Source organism: Pollachius pollachius (assembly GCF_949987615.1).
Source record: "Pollachius pollachius genome assembly, chromosome: 7".
Classification (NCBI taxonomy): domain Eukaryota; kingdom Metazoa; phylum Chordata; class Actinopteri; order Gadiformes; family Gadidae; genus Pollachius; species Pollachius pollachius.
The window spans coordinates 3,268,563-3,294,768 of NC_136940.1; the positions used below are offsets into that span (position 1 = coordinate 3,268,563).

The 26,206-nt window shown below is 41.9% G+C and overlaps 1 protein-coding gene across 1 annotated transcript; it reads left to right on the forward strand.

Moving 5' to 3' along the window:
- The first annotated feature begins 2,131 nt into the window (after positions 1-2,131).
- Positions 2,132-26,006, forward strand: LOC307077827 (uncharacterized protein). Its single transcript, XM_079739302.1, has 25 exons — positions 2,132-2,147; positions 3,222-3,318; positions 3,431-3,547; positions 3,623-3,739; positions 3,815-3,937; positions 4,169-4,238; positions 6,375-6,603; positions 7,469-9,254; positions 9,753-9,926; positions 10,147-10,320; positions 10,541-10,714; positions 10,931-11,104; positions 11,311-11,484; positions 11,657-11,703; positions 12,439-12,971; positions 17,213-17,325; positions 17,438-17,554; positions 17,629-17,745; positions 17,849-17,915; positions 18,099-18,318; positions 20,850-22,635; positions 23,031-23,204; positions 23,379-23,552; positions 23,725-23,771; positions 24,522-26,006. The coding sequence occupies exons 2-25, from the start codon at positions 3,236-3,238 to the stop codon at positions 25,073-25,075; spliced, it is 7,344 nt and encodes a 2,447-aa protein (XP_079595428.1). The 5' UTR covers positions 2,132-2,147; positions 3,222-3,235; the 3' UTR covers positions 25,076-26,006.
- The last annotated feature ends 200 nt before the right edge of the window (positions 26,007-26,206 follow it).

Consider the following 26,206-nt stretch of genomic DNA (forward strand, 5'->3'; position numbering starts at 1 on the left):
CTTAATGTTGTCGTGTGTTCAGCAGAGGATCCGTTTACACTTTAAGGTCGGGGGTTCACTAAATAAAAATCCAAAACAGAGGCTTCGTCTACACAAACATTAATAACCAGGATACCAGCCAGTGCATTTCCATATCAGAGTCATACGCCCGAAGAGTGACGGAATATGGAGAGAATTCCAGAAGCGATCCGGCAGGAAACAGACCCCAGCTACTGGCGTCGCTCCAGAGATGATCCTTGCAGGCTGGTTGATATACCACCTCCCCCGTGGCGTCTAACAGGACCCTGAGCGTCCATGTTGAAACAAACAGAGGTCTGTGTTTGAGGCGGTGGTGCCGAGCTGCAGAAGAAGGAACCTCTCCTTCTCTGGGTGCGCGTGCGAGAGGGCCCATGCAGGACACCGTACCACAGAATCAGATCAGGAACTTCTACATTAAGACAGATCAGTCACACAACGAGTTCACCTTTTGTGTATTGTTATCATAGGGCAAGGCTTGACAGTAAAGAAGGATTCATTATTAGAATATTTAAATCCCTGCATGCAGTTTCGGCTGCGGCCACTAGAGGGCGCAGTGAGCCTCTGAAACATCACAAAGTGCGCCTATGGAGTTCAGCAGATGATTCTACTTCCTGTTTCTTCAGTTGAAATCCTCCAAGCTCAGCCGATGTTTCTCCAGAGCCCAATATATGCACCTGCTTGCACATGGAAGTCTTTCTTTACTACACAATAGACTATGGGCCTACTTATATCTCTTACTCACAGGCTCTATATCAACTACAGCCTGTGATAGGAACCATAAATACACTTTATTACTACCTCATTTCAGAGGGTCTCCTGATGAGAAGTAACAAATAAAAAGTTTATGATTACTTCCCTCCTCGCTGTCTCCACAAACTACTGGATACTGAATGACTTCACGTTACAATGTTGGTACACTGTACTGATTTAGTGAGACTAAAGGTGTGTGTTGCTGAATACCAGCCTGTAGAGGGTGTAGCAAGATGGAGGAACACAAGAATCCAACTCAACCAGATTAATCACTAAAGAGAAAATAGCCCTGCTATCATAGAAACAACCATTATTAATGATAACACTACATACTGTATACTATGCTGTTCAAGGTCTGTTTTCTCCTCAACACCTTGTAAAGCCTTTAAAGCTGTCACATCAGCAGCTGCAGTCATGTAGAAATGTTCAATTTCTACATGAATGTTCAAATGTTCCAAAGGATCCACTTTGATGGCATAACAATCCAGTCTGTATTTCATTAAGTTTCTGCTTCTGAATACTGAATGACACCACGTTAGAATGTTTGTACACTGTGCTGATTCTAATGAGACTTAAGGTATTCTGAATGCCTGCCTGTAAAGGGTGTGTCAAGATGGAGAATTAAAAGCACACAAAGAATCCAAGCCAACAAGAACACTCATACAGTAAATATGCTGTTCAAACTCAATTACTTAATAACAATCAATGATGACAGTTCACACACTCTGCTGTGTGTCACTATTTATCTGATGATATATTTACTGTTTGGTTTCATGGCTAACATTCTTTATATTTACTCATAAATTGTAAACATTTTGGGACCCCAGTATGGAAAACTAACAGTTCAAAAAAGGAGCAAACAGTCAAATGGTTCCACTGTTTAATACCCTTGGATATTTAACATGACCTCATGCGGCCCAAACACATGGACAGTATTTTGAAAGTACTCAGAAGTGAGAACAGAGAACATGGTATTTAATGCCTGAATGCATTTTGCAATGAATTTAAATTCAATTTTAATTATATTCAATTTTATTTGTATAGCCCTTAATCAGCATTACATTCTCAAAGGGCTTTACAGGCCAAATATTTATGACATTTGTGTCGTTTTGGCAAAGGTTTAGCTTTTGCTCCAATTTGTGTGTAGAATTCAGCGAAAATTAGCAAAAGTCTTCGGAGCTCTCTGTCCATCGTTCATATTTTAATGAAGTGATTATTCGTCATCAGTGAGTGAGGTCATGGAACAGCAGCATATAGGAGGCTAGTCTGAGAGGAGTATGAACTGGGAGGGGAACTGGTCCAACTGGTTGGTTCACAGCATAATTTCCTTGTTATGAGTTTTGTGTGGCTCACTTCATTACAGCAGGAAGAAGACTAAGGTACTGTACTCAACTCTGATCCCTGATATATCATACGTATGCAGAACTTAAAAGCTTATAAGTAGGTTGATGTTTAGGAGCCCAGCAGCACAATCTTTACTCTCAGAGCCTTTAGAACCGTGTTAATGTTTGTCTCCGTTCCTAACACTTAATTTGTGTTTTCCTTTTGTGCTTTTGTGTTATGTTTTCTTTAGATTATTTGGTACTTTATTCTCACTGTATTAATATATTCTAAATTATTCGGTTCTCAGTCCAAGTTCAGTGTTTCCAGGTTCTTGCTGTAAAAGAGACGTTGATCTCAGAGAGGGAACCTGTTTGAATAAAGGAATACGGGTCAGAACATCAATACCTGTCCCCATGTTGAGGGCGTTTCGGTCCAGGAACCAAACAGAACCCACATTTGGTTTTAATGGAGAACGATTTAAATTTAAACATTCACTGTAACGAGTAGTTTGAACTGTCTCATGGACTGTTTGTGTCTGTGTTGTAATGAGGTCAGTTTGGTTGTGTTGTGAACTTTTAATGTGGAGTTTCAGTACAAACTGTAGTGAGGACAGTTTGGTTGCGCTGTGGGCTTTTATTGTGGAGTTTCAGTATGAACTATAATGAGGTCAGTTTGGTTGTGTTGTGGACTTTTATTTGGGAGCTTAATTGGTAATATTAGTTTCTTATTGAAGGTTATATAACGGTTTAGAACACTGATCTGTAGACTATTGATGCTTCATTGATTATGATCTACTGGAAGAGAGTTCAGCGCGTCAGAAGGGAAATAAGGAATCATCCTAATATTGATATGTATGAGATCCATACATAGATAGTTATAGTGTGTATGTATGATATCTAGACATAGATAGGGAATGAGTGTGTGTACGATCTAGACATAGATAGTGTTAGAGTGTATAGATTTAGACATAGAAAGGGATAGAGTGTGTGTGTGTGTGTGTGTGTGTGTGTGTGTGTGATCTAGACATAGAGTGTGAAAATTAGACAGGAGGAGGATAGGAAGTTGTCAATTTCACGCTCGCTTGTCAAACAGAATCCACAGAAACAATCTGTAGTTGTGTTTGTGTCCAGGTCTCCAGACTACTATGGATGAGGAGAGAGAGGAGGGGGGTCCTACCTCTAAAACCACTCTGTGTGGGGAACATGGCCGCCAGAGCAAAGCCAAGAGGTAAGAAGAGGATCTCTCACTGTCTGTGACTGTTGTCCATCTCAGAGCTCAGCAGTGATATATCATGACTCCATCATTATTCTGAGTAAAAGCTGTGTGTGTCGTGTTGAAGCCCAGAGCAGCAGGAGAGAGCAGACTCGCGTGGACCCAGCTGTGTCTCCATGATGAGTGACCGCTCTATGGACAAACCTGTTCATTTTAAAGATGGAAATCAGTCTATTGAGAAGAGGTGAGGATTTAGCAGAGATTATAAAAAATACAGCATCTATCAAACATCCATAAATCCTTGTTCTTGTTTTTCTAGAAGATTCGAGCAGGAGAGAGCAGACTCCCCTGGACCCAGCTATGTCTCCATGAAGAGTGACCGGTCTATGGACAAACCTGTTCGTTTCAAAGATGGAAATCAATCTGTTGAGGAGAGGTGAGGATTTAGCAGAGATAATTAAAAATACAGCATCTATCAAACATCCATAAATCCTGGTTCTTGTTGTTCTAGAAATGTCCTGCAGGCGAAGAAAGACTCACCTGGACCCAGCCGTGTCTCGATGAAGAGTGACCGGTCTATGGATGGACCTCGTACATATGGATTTAAAGATGGATGCCCCTCCAGAGAGGAGATGTAGTAGTTTCAAACAGACGATGACTTGATGATCTGATTTAATGTATACAAGTCAGGAAAGATTTATCCAAAGTCTGTGTGTGTGTGTGTGTGTGTGTCTGTTTGTTTGTGTGTGTGTGTGTGTGTGTGTGTGTGTGTGTGTGTGTGTGTGTGTGTGTGTGTGTGTGGGGGTGTGTGTGTGTGTGTGTGTGTGTGTGTGTGTGTGCGTGTGTGTGTATGTTCTCTCCACAGACAAAACCAGGAGAGGTCTAAGGTTACCAGTGCTCAGTCAGTACTGCAGAATCAAACAGAGCTGATCAAGGTGTGTAAAGTCCAACAAGAAATTTCCATTAGCTCTACACAGACCCAGCGCCAGAGCAAATCTCTGCAGGGGGCACGTCGATTTTGTGGGAGGGCCCACATAAATATTATGACAGACAGGTGCACAAAAAACTCAATTGCAACAGTCCACAGCAGCGCAAAATCATCAGCATGGCCAACAGCATTGCCTTAAGACGCACGCAGCTCGCAAATAGTACACATTAATGGTCCCATGGCATGCCACCAGGTGTGGTGTGATTAGCCGCTACAAGCAGATTTGGAAATCTGCCCCTTATGACATCACAGGTGGGCGTGTCCACCTAGATGTGTGACGGATTTCCAAAACGGCTTGTACCGGCTTATCACACTACATCTGGTGGCATGCCATGGGACCTTTAACACACACAAACAGCCAAATACAAAATACATTTGCGTTGTGTGCACGGCGGCACACTAAATACACACACAGCATGACGCCAACAGCAATATGCCGCGCCACGCAGTCGAGCAAATAAACATAAACATACAAAACATTCGTAACATTGCATCACGGCACAAATACCAGTAAAAATCAGCATCACCAAAAAAACAAACAAACATCACAACAGCAGCTTTGCTAAGGCCTCAACGTTGCACTTGTCCAACCAAGCTGACAACAGCAAAATCACACTATACACAACAACCCCATTGTCTGCAACACTGACTGAACAGCGTGAGATTTAACCATTCTGAAAATATTTTATTCCCGGATCGATGCTAGTAAAGCTGGAGACGCCTTTTCCCTGTGGAAATTAACCTTCTCAGCAAACTGTCCTTCCACTGCTCCCTGCATTTTTTAGTCAACTCCTTTTCAAAACTGAGCCGAATGAGGTGGGCTTTGCGTGGATGCCGCATACACATGCGAAAACTCATTTTCGCATTTGGCAGGGGAAAAAGTTAAAGCAGACTTAAATGCCACCGTGACACTGGGCATTGCTTCCAGGATCGTGTGGAAAGTGTTGAAAAGTGTTTTCACAGTCCAATTAGCATCCTCTGCGCGCGTGGAGCCTTCCATTTGGGTGGGAAGGTACTGTCGGGCTACCACAAACTCAAACAAGTTTTGTGCTGGTCAAATCCAAGAGGGGCCTCACTTTTTCTGTGCTCCAAAAAAGTTTCACTCTCTGGGTCATGTGAAGCCAGTGATTCCATAAGCGCGCTATAGCGCTCTCCAAAAGGTCGTGCCATCTCTCAGCACACTGCATCAATGCATCCATAATACAGTCTGAGTCTCTGTCGTTTTGCTGTGCTGTCCTGGTCAATTCGTGCACCCAGAGACTGCTCAACAACGAAATCTTGTAGACGTTTGTTGGTTTCTGTGTGTCTCCTCTTGCTTTGAGGGTTAGATGTATCCTCTGGCTCTGCACACTGATCCCATAAAGCACTGAAATCCGTTTCGGTGCGGAGGCCCTCAATACACTTTGTGGCAGCGTTCACCAGTTGGACAGCTGTGTGGAGATCCATATCTTTTGATTGGAGCTATTTGTTGGTTCAAACAGGGTCAGAATCTTGCTCATCAGAAGCGCAATAAATCTGAACCTGGGTTCTGAAATTGCACGCAGCAGTCCCAGCGCTTCCACTCTCACATCGGCTGGGAACAAGTGTGTGTAGAGTTCTGTCAGCAGCTGGGAAATGTTTTCATGTGCTTTGCTTATCACCTGCACTGTGGCCAAATGACCCGTCCTGCGTTGGTCAAGCAACGTTCCTGTGTGATGCATTCTGAATAGTGATAGGTTTACATGTATGTCAATCACGTAGTCTCTATTTTGTACACATTTTTTATTTAGTTTAACAATTAATTTTTGAGATTTGACATAGTATCTGACATCATATATATCTTAGCATAAAAAAATAAATAAAAAAAGTAAAATACATTTTATTTTTACAAGGGGAAAGACATCAAATGGGCGGGCCCGGCCCGGTCTGGCCTGTCCTTGGCGCCGGGCCTGGCTCTACAGGAACATTAGAAAGCATCTCTTGTGGTGCTAATAGTCTCCAGGCTTCCCTCTTTAGACCAGCAGGACGTGAATCCAAGACAGATGCTTCTGATGTCCTCACTTAGTTCAGAGTAAAGTTCTCCTTGATGTTTGTTCTGTTCCAGAGGGCTGAGGAGAAAGCACACGCTTTTCTAGACAAGGAGATGAAGAAGCTCTGGAGGGATCTCTACCCAGATTACCCACAATGCTCAGAGAGTCATAGGGATGAGGAGGAGGAGGTGGATGGTAAGAAGGAGGAGCAGAGGAGGCGCGCCATAGAGGGAGTGGCCGACATCACAAAGCTCTGCCTGATGGAGATGAACCAGGAGGAACTGGCCGACACACTGTGGAGCAGTAAGAGATTGTTATTTTGAAGACAGAGGGGACAATTATTTTAAAGGGCAGAAGATAATCTTATCTTAAAAACAGAGTAGAATTACTAATTTTGAAGAGCAGTACGAGACTCTTATTTGTTCTGGTCAGACTAAATTACATATTGTGATATTTTTATATTTTTCTTCTTTCTATCTTTCCTCTTTGGGGTTATATGGTTTGATCCAGATATGTAGGATTGTTGTGGGGGTATTAGGCTAAATTGTTTGATCCACACATGAAGGGTTATTGTGGGGTATCAGGTCAAATGGTTTGGTCCAGATATGTAGGGTTATTGTTGGGGTATCAGATTAAATGGTATGGTCCAGATATGCAGAGTTACCTTTAAGGTATCAGGTTAAATGGTTTGATCCAGATATGTAGGTTTATTGTTGGGGTATCAGGTTAAATGGTTTGATCATGATACATAGCGTTATTGTTGGTCTATCGGGTTAAGTGGTTTGATCCAGATATGTAGGGTTATTTTGTGGGTCTATCTGGTTAAATAAAATTAAACAATATACTGTAGATCAACAGCAGAATAACTCAGTGGAAAAGATTAAACACTATCTTGTTATATCAGCATATATATATAACATCAGTCACTTTCCACTGATTGACCAACATTATTGCTATAATTTGACCAATCATAGTGCTGTTGAAATAACGAAATAGTCCTGAAAATGTTTAACCTTTAACATGCAGTCCTTGTCACGACCAACTTCTCCGACCACAAGTAATGAAGCCACTAAATATCATGAAGTTGATCATTTAACAGGAAATATTGACTTAGTTCCACTTATATCATCATCCACTAACTGTTGTCTTGTGTTCTTTTTTCATTTAGGCTATAATGCTGTTCAGTGCCAAAATAAATTCAAGTCTCATCTGAAAGAGAAGTTCAGGTGCATGTTTGAGGGAATCGCTAAAGCAGGACAGCCAACACCTCTGAATGACTTCTACAGAGAGCTCTTCATCACAGAGAGAAGCAGTGGAGAGGTCAACAAGGAACATGAGGTCAGACTGATTGAAACAGCCTCCAGGAAACCAGCCAAGGAGGAAACACCAATCAGATGTGAAGACATCTTTAAACCCTTACCTGGACAAGATCAACCAATCAGAACAATAATGACAACTGGAGTTGCCGGCATTGGTAAAACTGTCTTAACACACAAATTCACTCTAGACTGGGCTGAAGGCAAAACCAACCACGACATACACTTCACATTTCTCCTCACTTTCAGAGAGCTGAATTTAATGAAAGATAAAGAGTTTAGCTTAGTGGAACTTCTGAACCACTTCTTTATTGAGACCAAAGAAGCAGGAATCTGCAGATTCGACCGGCTCCAAGTTGTCTTCATCTTGGATGGCCTGGATGAGTGTCAACATCCTCTGGACTTCCAGAACAACCCGATCTGGACTGATGTCACAGAGCCGACCTCGGTGGACGTGCTGCTGACAAACCTAATCAGGGGCGACCTGCTTCCCTCCGCTCGCATCTGGATAACCACACGCCCTGCGGCAGCCAATCAGATACCTGCTGAGTGTGTTGGCATGGGGACAGAGGTCAGAGGGTTCAATGACCTACAAAAGGAGGAGTACTTCAGGAAGAGATTCAGAGAGGAGAAGCTGGCCAGCACAATCATCTCCCACGTCAAGAAATCACAAAGCCTCCACATCATGTGTCACATCCCAGTCTTCTGTTGGATCACAGCTACAGTTCTGGAGGACATCTTTAAAACATCCAAGAGAAGAGAAGAGGTGCCCAAGACCCATACTCAGATGTACAGCCACCTCCTGAGGGTTCAGTCCATACAGGGAGACATGAAGTATCATGGGGGAGCAAAACCAGATCAACACTGGAGTTTAGAGAGCAGGAAGATCATTGTTTCTCTGGGGAAACTTGCTTTTAACCAGCTGGAGAAAGGCAACCTGATCTTCTACGAGGCAGACTTGGAGGAATGTGGCATCGATATCAGAGCAGCCTCAGTGTACTCAGGAGTGTTCACCCAGATCTTTAAAGAGGAGTGTGGGCTGTACCAGGACAAGGTGTTCTGCTTTGTCCATCTGAGCCTCCAGGAGTTTCTGGCTGCCCTTTATGTCTTGAAGTCCTTCATCAAAACTGGGGTCAATCTGCTCTCAGAAGAACAACCAACATCCGGGGAAGATAAACTCCTTCTCCTCTACAAGAGTGCTGTGGACAAGGCCTTACAGAGTGAGAACGGACACCTGGACTTGTTCCTCCGCTTCCTCCTGGGCCTCTCTCTGGAGACCAATCAGAATCTCCTACGAGGTATACTGGGACAGACAGGAAGTAGCTCACAGACCAATCAGAATACAGTGTCTTACATCAAGAAGAGGATAAATGGAGATCTTTCTCCAGAGAGAAGTATCAATCTGATCCACTGTCTGAATGAGCTCAACGACCATTCTCTAGTTGAGGAGATCCAACAGCTCTTGACATCAGGAAGTCTCTCTAGAGAATTTCTCTCTCCTGCTCAGTGGTCAGCTCTGGTCTTCATCTTACTGTCATCAGAAGAGGAGCTGGAGGTGTTTGAGCTGAAGAAATACTGTGCTTCTGAGGAGGGTCTTCTGAGGTTGCTGCCAGTGGTTAAAGCCTCCAAAATATCTCTGTAGGTTCACTATTAACAAGTATTACAATACACACAACAAAAAATACATAATACTGGAATATAAATGTTATGATAATATACAAAACATCTCTGTAGGTTCACTACCGACAAGTATTACCATACACACAACATAATTTACATAATATAGGATATATAAGTTATGACAATATTCAAAACATCTCTGTAGTTCTACTGTAATTGTACAATAACATGTAAAATACATGCAAGAAAATACAAATAATGCTACAATAGAAAGTAATATCACCATTCAAAACCATTTTCAAACACTACAAAGCATATTTTCAATATTCTACATTTTGCACCAAATATTTAATTGACATTTACGGATATAATATATTGACTAGTATAGTAGTTAAATCAATAAAACGCCTCTTAAAGATTTGCATTGATTTCAACACAATTCCTTCATTATGTTAAAAGTAAAAGAGGAAAGTTATTTTAATCACAGTTCCTAACATGTTCTGTTTATTTGTGAAGGCTGAATGGCTGTCATCTGTCAGAGAGATGCTGTGAAGCTCTGGCCTCATTTCTCAGCTCCAACTCCTCTAGTCTGAGAGAGCTGGACCTGAGTACCAATGATCTGCAAGATTCAGGAGTGAAGCTGCTCTCTGCTGGCCTGGGGAGTCCACACTGTAGATTGGAAACTCTCAGGTCAGTTTTACTCAATGATCCAAGAACTACACAGAAGGTATTTGACTGATTCACATCAAGAAAAGTAATAATTCACACCTGTGTGTACGTGTGTGTTTGTGTGTGTGTGTGTGTGTGTGTGATTTGCATTGATTTCAACACAATTCCTTCATTATGTTAAAAGTAAAAGAGGAAAGTTATTTTAATCACAGTTCCTAACATGTTCTGTTTATTTGTGAAGGCTGAATGGCTGTCATCTGTCAGAGAGATGCTGTGAAGCTCTGGCCTCATTTCTCAGCTCCAACTCCTCTAGTCTGAGAGAGCTGGACCTGAGTACCAATGATCTGCAAGATTCAGGAGTGAAGCTGCTCTCTGCTGGACTGGGGAGTCCACACTGTAGATTGGAAACTCTCAGGTCAGTTTTACTCAATGATCCAAGAACTACACAGAAGGTATTTGACTGATTCACATCCAGAAAAGTAATAATTCACACCTGTGTGTACGTGTGTGTTTGTGTGTGTGTGTGTGTGTGTGTGATTTGCATTGATTTCAACACAATTCCTTCATTATGTTAAAAGTAAAAGAGGAAAGTTATTTTAATCACAGTTCCTAACATGTTCTGTTTATTTGTGAAGGCTGAATGGCTGTCATCTGTCAGAGAGATGCTGTGAAGCTCTGGCCTCATTTCTCAGCTCCAACTCCTCTAGTCTGAGAGAGCTGGACCTGAGTACCAATGATCTGCAAGATTCAGGAGTGAAGCTGCTCTCTGCTGGACTGGGGAGTCCACACTGTAGATTGGAAACTCTCAGGTCAGTTTTACTCAATGATCCAAGAACTACACAGAAGGTATTTGACTGATTCACATCCAGAAAAGTAATAATTCACACCTGTGTGTACGTGTGTGTTTGTGTGTGTGTGTGTGTGTGATTTGCATTGATTTCAACACAATTCCTTCATTATGTTAAAAGTAAAAGAGGAAAGTTATTTTAATCACAGTTCCTAACATGTTCTGTTTATTTGTGAAGGCTGAATGGCTGTCATCTGTCAGAGAGATGCTGTGAAGCTCTGGCCTCATTTCTCAGCTCCAACTCCTCTAGTCTGAGAGAGCTGGACCTGAGTACCAATGATCTGCAAGATTCAGGAGTGAAGCTGCTCTCTGCTGGACTGGGGAGTCCACACTGTAGATTGGAAACTCTCAGGTCAGTTTTACTCAATGATCCAAGAACTACACAGAAGGTATTTGACTGATTCACATCCAGAAAAGTAATAATTCACACCTGTGTGTACGTGTGTGTTTGTGTGTGTGTGTGTGTGTGCGTGTGTGTGTGTGTGTGTGTGTGTGTGTGTGTGTGTGTGTGTGTGTGTGTGTGTGTGTGTGTGTGTGTGTGTGTGTGTGTGTGTGTAGCTTGTCTGGCTGCCTGGTCACACAGGAAGGCTGTGCTTCTCTGGCCTCAGCCCTGAGCTCCAACCCCTCCCATCTGAGAGAGCTGGACCTGAGCTACAATCACCCAGGAGACTCTGGATATATGATGCTCTCTGCTGGACTGGAGGATCCACGCTGGAGACTGGACACTCTCAGGTATGGAGAGGACAGCTCACCACTCAGGGACAATGTCTATTACAAGGATTAAACCAGCTGCTAGATGAAGTGGTGTAAACGCAGCTGTAACTCATGTTATTGAGAAAGTGATGAGAGCAGATGATTAAGGTGAATGTTTCAACATGCTGCTCTCACTTTGTTCCCCCCCCAGTGTGGAGCACGGTGGAGTGTGGAGACTGAAACCAGCTTTAAAGAAGTGTAAGTGTCTGTTTAGTTTAATTCATCACAACATACACTTACTATAGAGATGGAAAGTCCATCCACACAGCAGGAGGTGACGTCTATTCACTCAAATGTGTACTTGTGTGTATGTTTCCGTCTTTATGTATGTCTATTATGTTTGTGTAGGTATGTAGTAGGTGTATGTATGTTTCCATTACATAATGTCTATGTATACTATGTATGAACCAGTGTTACGGTACCAACAGTTAATTTCCAGCTTATATGTGAGCTCAGCTGGTTCAGTCTGTTGTTTACACAGGTAGATTACAATGTATGTGTATTCGAACTGTTCAAAGTCTAATATCATGAAAAGTATGTAGACTATGTATATATATATTTATAGCTCAGATATTCCATGGGAGCAATTAAGTCATCACGCTGAACATTTGATGTATAATTTGTGTATGTAGTCTAGATATTGCGGGAGGAGATGCACTTTATACATTTCTATAGGTTTCAATGTTTGACTGGGATAGCCACTCACACACTCATGGGATTTGCAATGAACTTTGACTTTAATTATCTTAAAGTCATTGCACACAAGTCCACTATCGTACCAATCATACGATATTATTTGTTTTTCTATGTTAATGCTTATTGAGTAGATTGGACAGGAATAAGAAGAAGAATGCAAGACAACAGAACTAGTGATGATGATGATGATGATAAAGATTGGTTCTGCAACTTAATCATGTCTTTTTCTCCTGTCAGATGCCTGTGAACTCACGCTGGACCCAAACACGGCTCAAAGACAACTCTCTCTGTCTGAGGAGAACAGAAAGGTGACAGAGGTTAGCGAGAACCAGTCATATCCTGATCACCCAGAGAGATTTGAGCACTGGCCCCATGTGTTGTGTAGAGAAGATCTGACTGGCCGCTGTTACTGGGAGGTAGAGTGGAAAGTAGATGTTACTATAGGAGTGACATACAGAGGAATCACAAGGAGAGGAGCAGGTAGTGACAGCAGGCTTGGAGCGAACAACAAGTCCTGGTGTCTTCATTGTTATGAGGGTGGTTACTCTGCCCTGTACAACGGTAGAAGAACGGTCACGTGTCTCCCCCACGCTGGCTCTACAAGAATAGGAGTGTATCTGGACCAGCCTGCTGGCACTCTGTCCTTCTACAGAGTGTCCCCAGGTGGAGGAGGGTCCTCAGACACACTGACACATATCCACACCTTCAAGTCCACCTTCACCCAGGAGGAACTCCTCCCTGGGTTTGGGTTATTGAGTCGTGGTGCCTCTGTGACTCTGGGTCGGTTGTAGCAACACAGACACACATGCATATATAAACACACACACGCACATTTATGAATACACACGCATATATGAATACACACAAGACACACACACACACACACACGCATTTATGAATACACACGCATATATGAATACACACAAGACACACACACACACACACACATGCATATACATAAACACACACACACACACACACACACACACACACACACACACACATGCATTTATGAATAAACACAATACACACACAAACACCGACATTTATTAATCCACACATACACACACACACATGCATATATGATTACACAAAAACTCACATGCACACACGTTTGCATGTATGAATACACACAATCCACACACACATATGCATCTATGAATAAACACACTACAAACACACTTTCGCATACAAATAAACACATGCATATACATTTAAGTTGATTTAAGTACATGGACTCAACTATACTGCTTTTTTGTGCCTCTGAAAAATGTTGGCGTGATAAACTATGAAAGGAAGAATCTTTTATAATGTTCCATAGGGCTAAGCAGGGTTTACAAAGACTATATTTCTAATGTAAAATGTATTTTAAATATTGATTGATTGTAAATCTAGACTTGTTTATTCTACAATATTTTGTATATTTTCAGACATCAGTTTCAAACTAAAGGGCTCTGATATCAGTTTATATTTTGATAAGCCTAACATGGAACCTGATTTAAAGCAGATTTAATATTATATTCACAATGAAAGCAGTCTGAGAAAAGCTATTGATCATAATTGACTTTAAACAGAGTATTGATACATGTTCCATACTCGTTAAAGATATTTGCACACCTGTTTTTGATTAGTATTGTCTGCTGCTTCTATTGTTTGAGTTCTAGTGTTTTTTGTTGTACTGGTTAATAAAGCATAATATTAATAAACAACTCAGTGGATCAACTTAATGTTGTCGTGTTCTGCAGAGGATCAGTTTACACTTTAAGGTCGGGGGTTCACTAAATAAAAATCCAAAACAGAGGCTTCATCTACACAAACATTAATAACCAGGATACCAGCCAGTGCATTTCCATATCAGAGTCATACGCCCGAAGAGTGACGGATTATGGAGAGAATTCCAGAAGCGATCCGACAGGAAACAGACCCCAGCTACTGGCGTCGCTCCAGAGATGATCCTTGCAGGCTGGTTGATATACCACCTCCCCCGTGGCGTCTAACAGGACCCTGAGCGTCCATGTTGAAACAAACAGAGGTCTGTGTTTGAGGCGGTGGTGCCGAGCTGCAGAAGAAGGAACCTCTCCTTCTCTGGGTGCGCGTGCGAGAGGGCCCATGCAGGACACCGTACCACAGAATCAGATCAGGAACTTTTACATTAAGACAGATCAGTCACACAACGAGTTGACCTTTTGTGTATTGTTATCATAGGGCAAGGCTTGACAGTAAAGAAGGATTCATTATTAGAATATTTAAATCCCTGCATGCAGTTTCGGCTGCGGCCACTAGAGGGTGCAGTGAGCCTCTGAAACATCACAAAGTGCGCCTATGGAGTTCAGCAGATGATTCTACTTCCTGTTTCTTCAGTTGAAATCCTCCAAGCTCAGCCGATGTTTCTCCAGAGCCCAATATATGCACCTGCTTACACATGGAAGTCTTTCTTTACTACACAATAGACTATGGGCCTACTTATATCTCTTACTCACAGGCTCTATATCAACTACAGCCTGTGATAGGAACCATAAATACACTTTATTACTACCTCATTTCAGAGGGTCTCCTGATGAGAAGTAACAAATAAAAAGTTTATGATTACTTCCCTCCTCGCTGTCTCCACAAACTACTGGATACTGAATGACTTCACGTTACAATGTTGGTACACTGCACTGATTTAGTGAGACTAAAGGTGTGTGTTGCTGAATACCAGCCTGTAGAGGGTGTAGCAAGATGGAGGAACACAAGAATCCAACTCAACCAGATTAATCACTGAAGAGAAAATAACCCGGCTATCATAGATACATGACCATTATTAATGATAACACTACATACTGTATACTATGCTGTTCAAGGTCTGTTTTCTCCTCAACACCTTGTAAAGCCTTTAAAGCTGTCACATCAGCAGCTGCAGTCATGTAGAATTGTTCAATTTCTACATGAATGTTCAAATGTTCCAAAGGATCCACTTTGATGGCATAACAATCCAGTCTGTATTTCATTAAGTTTCTGCTTCTGAATGCTGAATGACACCACGTTAGAATGTTTGTACGCTGTGCTGATTCTAATGAGACTTAAGGTATTCTGAATGCCTGCCTGTAAAGGGTGTGTCAAGATGGAGAATTAAAAGCACACAAAGAATCCAAGCCAACAAGAACACTCATACAGTAAATATGCTGTTCAAACTCAATTACTTAATAACAATCCATGATGACAGTTCACACACTCTGCTGTGTGTCACTATTTATCTGATGATATATTTACTGTTTGGTTTCATGGCTAACATTCTTTATATTTACTCATAAATTGTAAACATTTTGGGACCCCAGTATGGAAAACTAATAGTTCAAAAAGGAGCAAACAGTCAAATGGTTCCACTGTTTAATACCCTTGGATATTTAACATGACCTCATGCGGGCCAAACACATGGACAATATTTTGAAAGTACTCAGAAGTGAGATCAGAGAACATGGTATTTAATGCCTGAATGCATTTTGCAATCAATTTCAATTCAATTTTAATTTAATTGAATTTTATTTGTTTAGCCCTTCATCACCATTACATTCTCAAAGGGCTTAACAGGCCAAATATTTATGACATTTGTGTCGTTTTGGCAAAGGTTTAGCTTTTGCTCCAATTTGTGTGTAGAATTCAGCGAAAATTAGCAAAAGACTTCGGAGCTCTCTGTCCATCGTTCATATTTTAATGAAGTGATTATTCGTCATCAGTGAGTGAGGTCATGGAACAGCAGCATATAGGAGGCTAGTCTGAGAGGAGTATGAACTGGGAGGGGAACTGGTCCAACTGGTTGGTTCACAGTATCATTTCCTTGTTATGAGTCGGGCTGTTTGGTGTGGCTCACTTCATTACAGCAGGAAGAAGACTAAGGTACTGTACTCAACTCTGATCCCTGATATATCATACGTATGCAGAACTTTAAATCTTATCAGTAGGTTGACTGATTTAGGAGCCCAGCAGCACAATCTTTACTCTCAGAGCCTTTAGAACCGTGTTAATGTTTGTCTCCGTTCCTAACACTTAACTTGTGTTTTCCTTTTGTGCTTTTATATTTTCATACGATATGGGGTAACACACGTTTTAATCACAGAGATGCTAAGGTACAGTTTGATGTGTTATGTTTTCTTTCGATTATTTGGTACTATATTCTCACTGTATTAATATATTCTAAATTATTCGGTTCTCAGTCCAAGTTCAGTGTTTCCAGGTTCCTGCTGTAAAAGAGACGTTGATCTCAGAGAGGGAACCTGTTTGAATAAAGGAATACGGGTCAGAGCATCAATACCTGTTCCCGTGTTGAGGGCGTTTCGGTCCAGGAACCAAACAGAACCCACATTTGGTTTCAATGGAGAACGATTTAAATTTAAACATTCACTGTAACGAGTAGTTTGAACTGTCTCATGGACTGTGTGTGTCTGTGTTGTAATGAGGTCAGTTTGGTTGTGTTGTGAACTTTTATTGTGGAGTTTCAATACAAACTGTAGTGAGTTAGTTTGGTTGCGCTGTGGGCTTTTATTGTGGAGTTTCAGTATGAACTATAATGAGGTCAGTTTGGTTTTGTTGTGGACTTTTATTTTGGAGCTTAATTGGTAACATTAGTTTCTTATTGAAGGTTATATAACGGTTTAGAACACTGATCTGTAGACTATTGATGCTCTATTGATTATGATCTACTGGAAGAGGGTTCAGCATTTCAGAAGGGAAATAAGGAATCATCCTAATATTGATTTGTATGAGATCCATACATAGATAGTTATAGAGTGTGTATGTATGATATCTAGACATAGAGAGTGTTAGAATGTATAGATTTAGACATAGATAGGGATATAGTGTGTGTGTGTGTGTGTGTGTGTGTGTGTGTGTGTGTGTGTGTGTGTGTGTGTGTGTGTGTGTGTGTGATCTAGACATAGAGAGTGATAGAGTGTGAAAATTAAACATTAGGAGGATAGGAAGTTGTCAATTTCACGCTCGCTAGTCAAATAGAATCCACAGAAACAATATGTAGTTGTGTTTGTGTCCAGGTCTCCAGTCTACTATGGATGAGGAGAGAGAGGAGGGGGGTCCTACCTCTAAAACCACTCTGTCTGGGGAACATGGCCGCCAGAGCAAAGCTAAGAGGTAAGAGGAGGATCTCTCCCCGTCTGTGACTTTGATCCATCTCAGAGCTCAGTAGTGATACATCATGACTCCATCCTTAGTCTGAGTAACAGCTGTGTGTGTTGTGTTGAAGCCCAGAGCAGCAGGAGAGAGCAGACTCCCCTGGACCCAGCTGTGTCTCCATGAAGAGTGACCGCTCTATGGCTCAACCTGAACAGTTTAAAGATGGAAATCTATCTATTAAGAAGAGGTAAGGATTTAGCAGAGATGATAAAAATACAGCATATAACAAACATCAATAAATCCTGGTTCTTGTTTTTCTAGAAAAGTCCTGCAGGAGAGGGCAGACTCCCCTGGACCCAGCTGTGACTCCATGAAGAGTAACCGGTCTATGGATAGACCTCCTGAATTGAAAGATGGACGCCCCACCAGAAAGGATAGGTAGGAGTTTCAAACAGAAGAGGATTTATCTGACTTAATGTATGTAAGTCAGGAAAAATAGATCCAAAGTGTGTGTGTGTTTGTGTGTGCTTGTTCTCCACAGACAACACCAGGAGAGGTCAAAGGTTACCAGTGCTGAGTCAGTACAGCAGCAAACAGAGCTGATCAAGGTGTGTAAATGTACCAGACATTTGACTTAAGCTCTACAGGAACATTAGAAAGCATCTCTTGTGGTGCTAAAAGTATCCAAGGTTCCCTCTTTAGACCAGCGGGACGTGAATCCAGGACAGATGCTTCTGATGTTCTCAGTTAGTTCAGAGTAAAGTTCTCCTTGATGTTCGTTTCTATTCCAGAGGGCTGAGGAGAACGCACATGCTTTTCTAGACAAGGAGCTGAAGAAGCTCTGGAGGGTTCTCTTACCACAATGCTCAGAGAGTCAGAGGGAGGAGGAGGAGGAGGTGGATGGTAAGAATGAGGAGCAGAGGAGGCGCGCCATAGAGGGAGTGGCCGACATCACAAAGCTCTGCCTGATGGAAATGAACCAGAATGAACTGGCCGACACACTGGGGGGCGGTAAGGTACTCTTATCTTGAAAACAGGGCTAGTGCAGCATTTGTTCAGCAAATTAAATTACATAATGTGAGATTTCTGCATTTCTACCATCAATTTGGAGATCTTTCCTATTCTGGGTTAGATGGTTTGATCCAGATATGTATGGTTATGTGGGGATATCAAATTAAATGGTTTGATCCAGATATGTAAGGGTATTGTGGAATTATCCAGTAGCGCTGAGATCGTTTATTGGCCTGTGGCATGTGCCACCGCGACCACTGACATACCATGGCATATGCCGTTCAGGAACGGTAACTGCCGTTCAGATGTGCGATCTGTTGTTGCTCTTGAAATGACAGATGCTTTAGAAAACAGCCGGACTTGCTCCGGTGACGGTAGTAAGCCTAGCCTTTAATCATCTGCTCGTTCCAATCGCTTCTTCTGATAGCTTGTAACCCAAGACGTCTCCTGTTTGCCTTAAATGGAGTGCGAGATGATGGTATCCTGTAAAACTTCTGCGTTTTGTTAGTCTTATTAAAACGGTTTGTGCAACCAACCGCACAACAAGACATGATCGCGGCTCTAGTCGCTCTGGTCTCTTTCTGCACTACATGCGCGTAGATCGGGGAGTGACGTAGACTGACGATCCCTCAGAGTCCTCGGTTGCTAAGCGACGTCAACGTCTTTGGCAGACTATTTCTCAGCTGATCAACACTACGAATGCTGATAACAAATAAATTGTAAAAAGACATACAGTGTACATTTATTTGGCCATATGCTAAAGACGTGTCTAGTTTACCGTCATGCAGGCTGTGTTCAGTAAAATAAATAGCGATGTTTTAATAATTTTGATTGATTTCATACAAATCAAACCTCTCCCTGTGTCGTTGTGTGTGCGTGTATCCGAGGTGCGTGCGTGCGTGGGGGGTTCTTGATTGACCGATTTTCGAATATTATTCGAATACTTCGCAGCGAATATTGAATAGTATTTTTGCCAGGAATGCACATCCCTAGTACTTACCATTTTACATGAGTGGCATGCCAGTGGAAAAACGGTAGCTGTCATCCCACGACATATCCCGCTTTGATCGTTGAACTCTTTTCACATAGTAGTTATAAAAAGCTATTAAAACTACAAAATGACTCCATTAATGCAGGCTATGTGGAAAATGCATGGACCTATTAAAGAAAATGCGCTGACGTTGGCTCAGCCTGGCTCCGCCTCTTCCGCTACGTAGCTAAGATGGCTGCCGTAGAGTACGAAAATGTAGATCAATCCACACTCCGCGGTTTGACCGTTTGAGTATACCATCCGGGTCCTTTCAGTACACTTCTTTTCGCCCTGGTCTTAATTGGAACGCCCTATGTACTCAAACTAAGTATAATGAGTGTGGATAGTATGCATATTGGAACACAGCAATAGACTATGGCTCTAAATCTCTGTTATCGATTAGTCAGACCTGTTTAGGTGGCTAGGCTAACTACCGTCACCGGAGCAAGTCCGGCTGTTTTCAAAAGCATCTGTCATTTCAAAAGCAACAACAAACAGGTCGCACATATCCTAACAGAACGGACCAGAGAAACGTATAAATTCCTTTATTTACAGCGTTATGTTGTGATATAGTGTCAATAAAGACCAAATATATATAGCTTTACATTTACGGCAATACTTATTTTGAAATTATACGGAGGAGGCGGGGCGTGCTGGTGTCATATGCCATTGTTGGGAACGGCAGTTACCATTTCACCCGAACGGCAGTTACCGTTCCACCCGAACGGCAGTTACCATTCCTGAACGGCAGTTACCGTTCCTGAACGGCATATGCCATGGTATGTCAGTGGTCGCGGTGTCACATGCCACAGGCCAATAAGCAATCTCGGCGTCTCTCGGATTATCGAGTTGAAGATTGTTGGACATTATGCTGCATATCAACAGCATAAAATCTCAGTGGAAGAGTTGCAGCACTATCTTGGTCTTTCAGCATAGCAAGTCACCAGTGATTCACAATCATTATTGCTCTCATGACGCCAATCATAAGTCTGTGTAAATAACAAAATAAACCTGAACATTTTGAATCTGTAACATGCAGTCCTTTTCACAACCATAAGAAATGAAGCCTCTAAATATCGTGATGTTGATAATTTAAAAGGAAATATTGACATGTTTCCACTCAGGCTGGTCTGATACAAATTCGCATGAAATCTTACAAAAAGTTACCAGTCAACATCAAAATGTATTCTTATGCTGAAACAAGGGCAAAATCAGCCATGTTTGGATTTCACTATTCATAGTGTCCATATCAACCACCAAAGCAAAGATGGAGATTGTTGTATTTGCTGGTGAGACCCCAAAGATTGATGTAGATTTGCAATAATGAATCAAAATATTGCATATTCCACTGAGAATGCTGACAGAAATTTGGAGGAATCTTGTACACGAAAATGTACACATAACTTTTCATACGATATCATACGAACCATTGCATGAGGATATTTTATTCCACTGATGTCACTATCCACTCACTTTTGTCTTGTGTTCTTTTGTCATTAAGGCTCTACTGCTGTTCAGTGCACACATAACATCAAGTCTCATCTGAAGGAAAAGTTCAGGTGCATGTTTGAGGGAATCGCTAAAGCAGGACATTCAACACCTCTGAATGACTTCTACACAGACCGCTTCATCACAGAAGGAAGCAGTGGAGAGTTCAACAAGGAACATGAGGTCAGACTGATTGAAACAGCTTCCAGGAAACCAGCCAGGGAGGAAAAACCAATCAGATGTGAAGACATTTTTAAACCCTTACCTGACCAAGATCAACCAATCAGAACAATAATGACAACTGGAGTGGCCGGCATTGGAAAAACCGTCTTAACACACAAGTTCACTCTGGACTGGGCTGAAGGCAAAACCAACCAGGACATAAACATCACATTTCTCCTTACTTTTAGAGAGCTGAATTTAATGAAAGGGAAAGAGTTTAGCTTGGTGGAACTTCTTCATCACTTCTTTATTGAGACCAAAGAAGCAGGAATTTGCAGATTCGACCGGTTCCAAGTTGTCTTCATCTTGGATGGTCTGGATGAGTGTAGACCTCCTCTGGACTTCCAGAACAAACCGATCTGGACTGATGTCACAGAGCCGACCTCGGTGGACATGCTGCTGACAAACCTCATCAGGGGCGACCTGCTTCCCTCCGCTCGCATCTGGATAACCACACGCCCTGCAGCAGCCAATCAGATCCCTGCTGAGTGTGTTGACAGGATGACAGAGGTGAGAGGGTTCACTGACCCACAGAAGGAGGAGTACTTCAGGAAGAGATTCAAAGAGGAGAAGCTGGCCAGCACAATCTTCTCCCACGTCAAGACATCACGAAGCCTCCACATCATGTGTCACATCCCAGTCTTCTGTTGGATCACAGCTACAGTTCTGGAGGACATCTTTAAAACATCCAGGAGAAGAGAGGAGATGCCCAAGACCGTGACTCAGATGTACAGTTGCTTCCTGAGTGTTCAGTCCATACAGGGGGACAGGAAGTACCATGGGAGAGCTGAAATAGATCAGCACTGGAGTTCAGAGAGCAGGGAGATCATTGCCTCTCTGGGAAAACTGGCTTTTAACCAGCTGGAGAAAGGCAACCTGATCTTCTACGAGGCAGACTTGGAGGAATGTGGCATCGATATCAGAGCAGCCTCATTGACCTCAGGAGTTTTCACCCAGATCTTTAAAGAGGAGTGTGGGCTGTACCAGGACAAGGTGTTCTGCTTTGTCCATCTGAGCCTCCAGGAGTTTCTGGCTGCCCTTTATGTCTTGAAGTCCTTCATCAAAACTGGGGTCAATCTGCTCTCAGAAAAACAACCAACATCCGGGGAAGATAAACTCCTTCTCCTCTACAAGAGTGCTGTGGACAAGGCCTTACAGAGTGAGAACGGACACCTGGACTTGTTCCTCCGCTTCCTCCTGGGCCTCTCTCTGGAGACCAATCAGATTATCCTACAAGGTATACTGGGACAGACAGGAAGTAGCTCACTGAGCAATCAGAATACAGTGTCTTACATCAAGAAGAGGATAAATGGAGATCTTTCTCCAGAGAGAAGTATCAATCTGATCCACTGTCTGAATGAGCTCAACGACCATTCTCTAGTTGAGGAGATCCAACAGCTCTTGACATCAGGAAGTCTCTCTAGAGAATCTCTCTCTCCTGCTCAGTGGTCAGCTCTGGTCTTCATCTTACTGTCATCAGAAGAGGAGCTGGAGGTGTTTGACCTGAAGAAGTACTGTGCTTCTGAGGAGGGTCTTCTGAGGTTGCTGCCAGTGGTTAAAGCCTCCAAAATATCTCTGTAGGTTCACTATTAACAAGTATTACAATACACACAACATAAAATGCATAATACTGGAATATAAATGTTATGATAATATACAAAACATCTCTGTAGTTCTAATGTAATTGTACAATAACATGTACAATACATGCAAGAAAATATAAATAATGCTTCAATAGAAAGTAATATCACTATTCAAAACCATTTTCAAACACTAAAAAGCATATTTTCGATATTCTACATTTTACACCAAATATTGACATTTACGGATATAATATATTGACTAGTATATATTAGTTTAATCAATAAAACATCTCTTAAAGAAAATGTCAACACAATTCCTTCATTATGTTAAAAGTAAAAGGAAAGTTATTTTAATCATAGTTCCTAACATGTTCTGTTTATTTGTGAAGGCTGAATGGCTGTCATCTGTCAGAGAGATGCTGTGAAGCTCTGGCCTCAGTTCTCAGCTCCAACTCCTCTAGTCTGAGAGAGCTTAACCTGAGTACCAATGATCTGCAGGATTCTGGAGTAAAGCTGCTCTCTGCTGGACTGGGGAGTCCACACTGTACACTGGAAACTCTCAGGTCAGTTTCAGTCAATGATCCAAGAATTACACCACAAGGTTCACTATCAGAAGGTATTTGACTGATTCACATCCAGAAAAGTAATAATTCACACCTGTGTGTGTGTGTGTGTGTGTGTGTGTGTGTGTGTGTGTGTGTGTGTGTGTGTGTGTGTGTGTGTGTGTGTGTGTGTAGCTTGTCTGGCTGCCTGGTCACACAGGAAGGCTGTGCTTCTCTGGCCTCAGCCCTGAGCTCCAACCCCTCCCATCTGAGAGAGCTGGACCTGAGCTACAATCACCCAGGAGACTCTGGATATATGATGCTCTCTGCTGGACTGGAGGATCCACGCTGGAGACTGGACACTCTCAGGTATGGAGAGGACAGCTCACCACTCAGGGACAATGTCTATTACAAGGATTAAACCAGCTGCTAGATGAAGTGGTTTAAACGCAGCTGTAACTCATGTTATTGAGAAAGTGATGAGAGCAGATGATTAAGGTGAATGTTTCAACATGCTGCTCTCACTTTGTTCCCCCCCCAGTGTGGAGCACGGTGGAGTGTGGAGACTGAAACCAGCTTTAAAGAAGTGTAAGTGTCTGTTTAGTTTAATTCATCACAACATACACTTACTATAGAGATGGAAAGTCCATCCACACAGCAGGAGGTGACGTCTATTCACTCAAATGTGTACTTGTGTGTATGTTTCCGTCTTTATGTATGTCTATTATGTTTGTGTAGGTATGTAGTAGGTGTATGTATGTTTCCATTACATAATGTCTATGTATACTATGTATGAACCAGTGTTACGGTACCAACAGTTAATTTCCAGCTTATATGTGAGCTCAGCTGGTTCAGTCTGTTGTTTACACAGGTAGATTACAATGTATGTGTATTCGAACTGTTCAAAGTCTAATATCATGAAAAGTATGTAGACTATGTATATATATATTTATAGCTCAGATATTCCATGGGAGCAATTAAGTCATCACGCTGAACATTTGATGTATAATTTGTGTATGTAGTCTAGATATTGCGGGAGGAGATGCACTTTATACATTTCTATAGGTTTCAATGTTTGACTGGGATAGCCACTCACACACTCATGGGATTTGCAATGAACTTTGACTTTAATTATCTTAAAGTCATTGCACACAAGTCCACTATCGTACCAATCATACGATATTATTTGTTTTTCTATGTTAATGCTTATTGAGTAGATTGGACAGGAATAAGAAGAAGAATGCAAGACAACAGAACTAGTGATGATGATGATGATGATGATGATGATGATGATAAAGATTGGTTCTGCAACTTAATCATGTCTTTTTCTCCTGTCAGATGCCTGTGAACTCATGCTGGACCCAAACACGGCTCAAAGACAACTCTCTCTGTCTGAGGAGAACAGAAAGGTGACAGAGGTTAGCGAGAACCAGTCATATCCTGATCACCCAGAGAGATTTGAGCACTGGCCCCAGGTGTTGTGTAGAGAAGATCTGACTGGCCGCTGTTACTGGGAGGTAGAGTGGAAAGTAGATGTTACTATAGGAGTGACATACAGAGGAATCACAAGGAGAGGAGCAGGTAGTGACAGAAGGCTTGGAGCGAACAACAAGTCCTGGTGTCTTCATTGTCATGAGGGTGGTTACTCTGCCCTGTACAACGGTAAAAAAACAGTCACGTGTCTCCCCCACGCTGGCTCTACCAGAGTAGGAGTGTATCTGGACCAGCCTGCTGGCACTCTGTCCTTCTACAGAGTGTCCCCAGGTGGAGGAGGGTCCTCAGACACACTGACACATATCCACACCTTCAAGTCCACCTTCACCCAGGAGGAACTCCTCCCTGGGTTTGGGTTATTGAGTCATGGTGCCTCTGTGACTCTGGGTCGGTTGTAGCAACACAGACACACATGCATATATAAACACACACACGCACATTTATGAATACACACGCATATATGAATACACACAAGACACAAACACACACACACACACACACACACACACGCATTTATGAATACACACGCATATATGAATACACACAAGACACACACACACACACACACATGCATATATATAAACACACACACACACACACACACACATGCATTCATGAATAAACACAATACACACACAAACACCCACATTTATTAATCCACACATACACACACACACATGCATATATGATTACACAAAAACTCACATGCACACACGTTTGCATGTATGAATACACACATTCCACACACACATATGCATCTATGAATAAACACACTACAAACACACTTTCGCATTCGCACACAAATAAACACATGCATGTACATTTAAGTTGATTTAAGTACATGGACTCAACTATACTGCTTTTTTGTGCCTCTGAAAAATGTTGGCGTGATAAACTATGAAAGGAAGAAACTTTTATAATGTTCCATAGGGCTCAGCAGGGTTTACAAAGACTATATTTCTAATGTAAAATGTATTTTAAATATTGATTGATTGTAAATCTAGACTTGTTTATTCTACAATATTTTGTATATTTTCAGACATTATCAGTTTCAAACTAAAGGGCTCTGATATCAGTTTATATTTTGATAAGCCTAACATGGAACCTGATTTAAAGCAGATTTAATATTATATTCATGAAAGCAGTCTGAGAAAAGCTATTGATCATGATTGACTTTAAACAGTATTGATACATGTTCCATACTCGTTAAAGATATTTACACACCTGTTTATGATTAGTATTGTCTGCTGCTTCTATTGTTTGAGTCCTAGTGTTTTTTGTTGTACTGGTTAATAAAGCATAATATTAATAAACAACTCAGTGGATCAACTTAATGTTGTCGTGTGTTCAGCAGAGGATCCGTTTACACTTGAAGGTCGGGGGTTCACTAAATAAAAATCCAAAACAGAGGCTTCATCTACACAAACATTAATAACCAGGATACCAGCCAGTGCATTTCCATATCAGACTCATACGCCCGAAGAGTGACGGATTATGGAGAGAATTCCAGAAGCGATCCGACAGGAAAC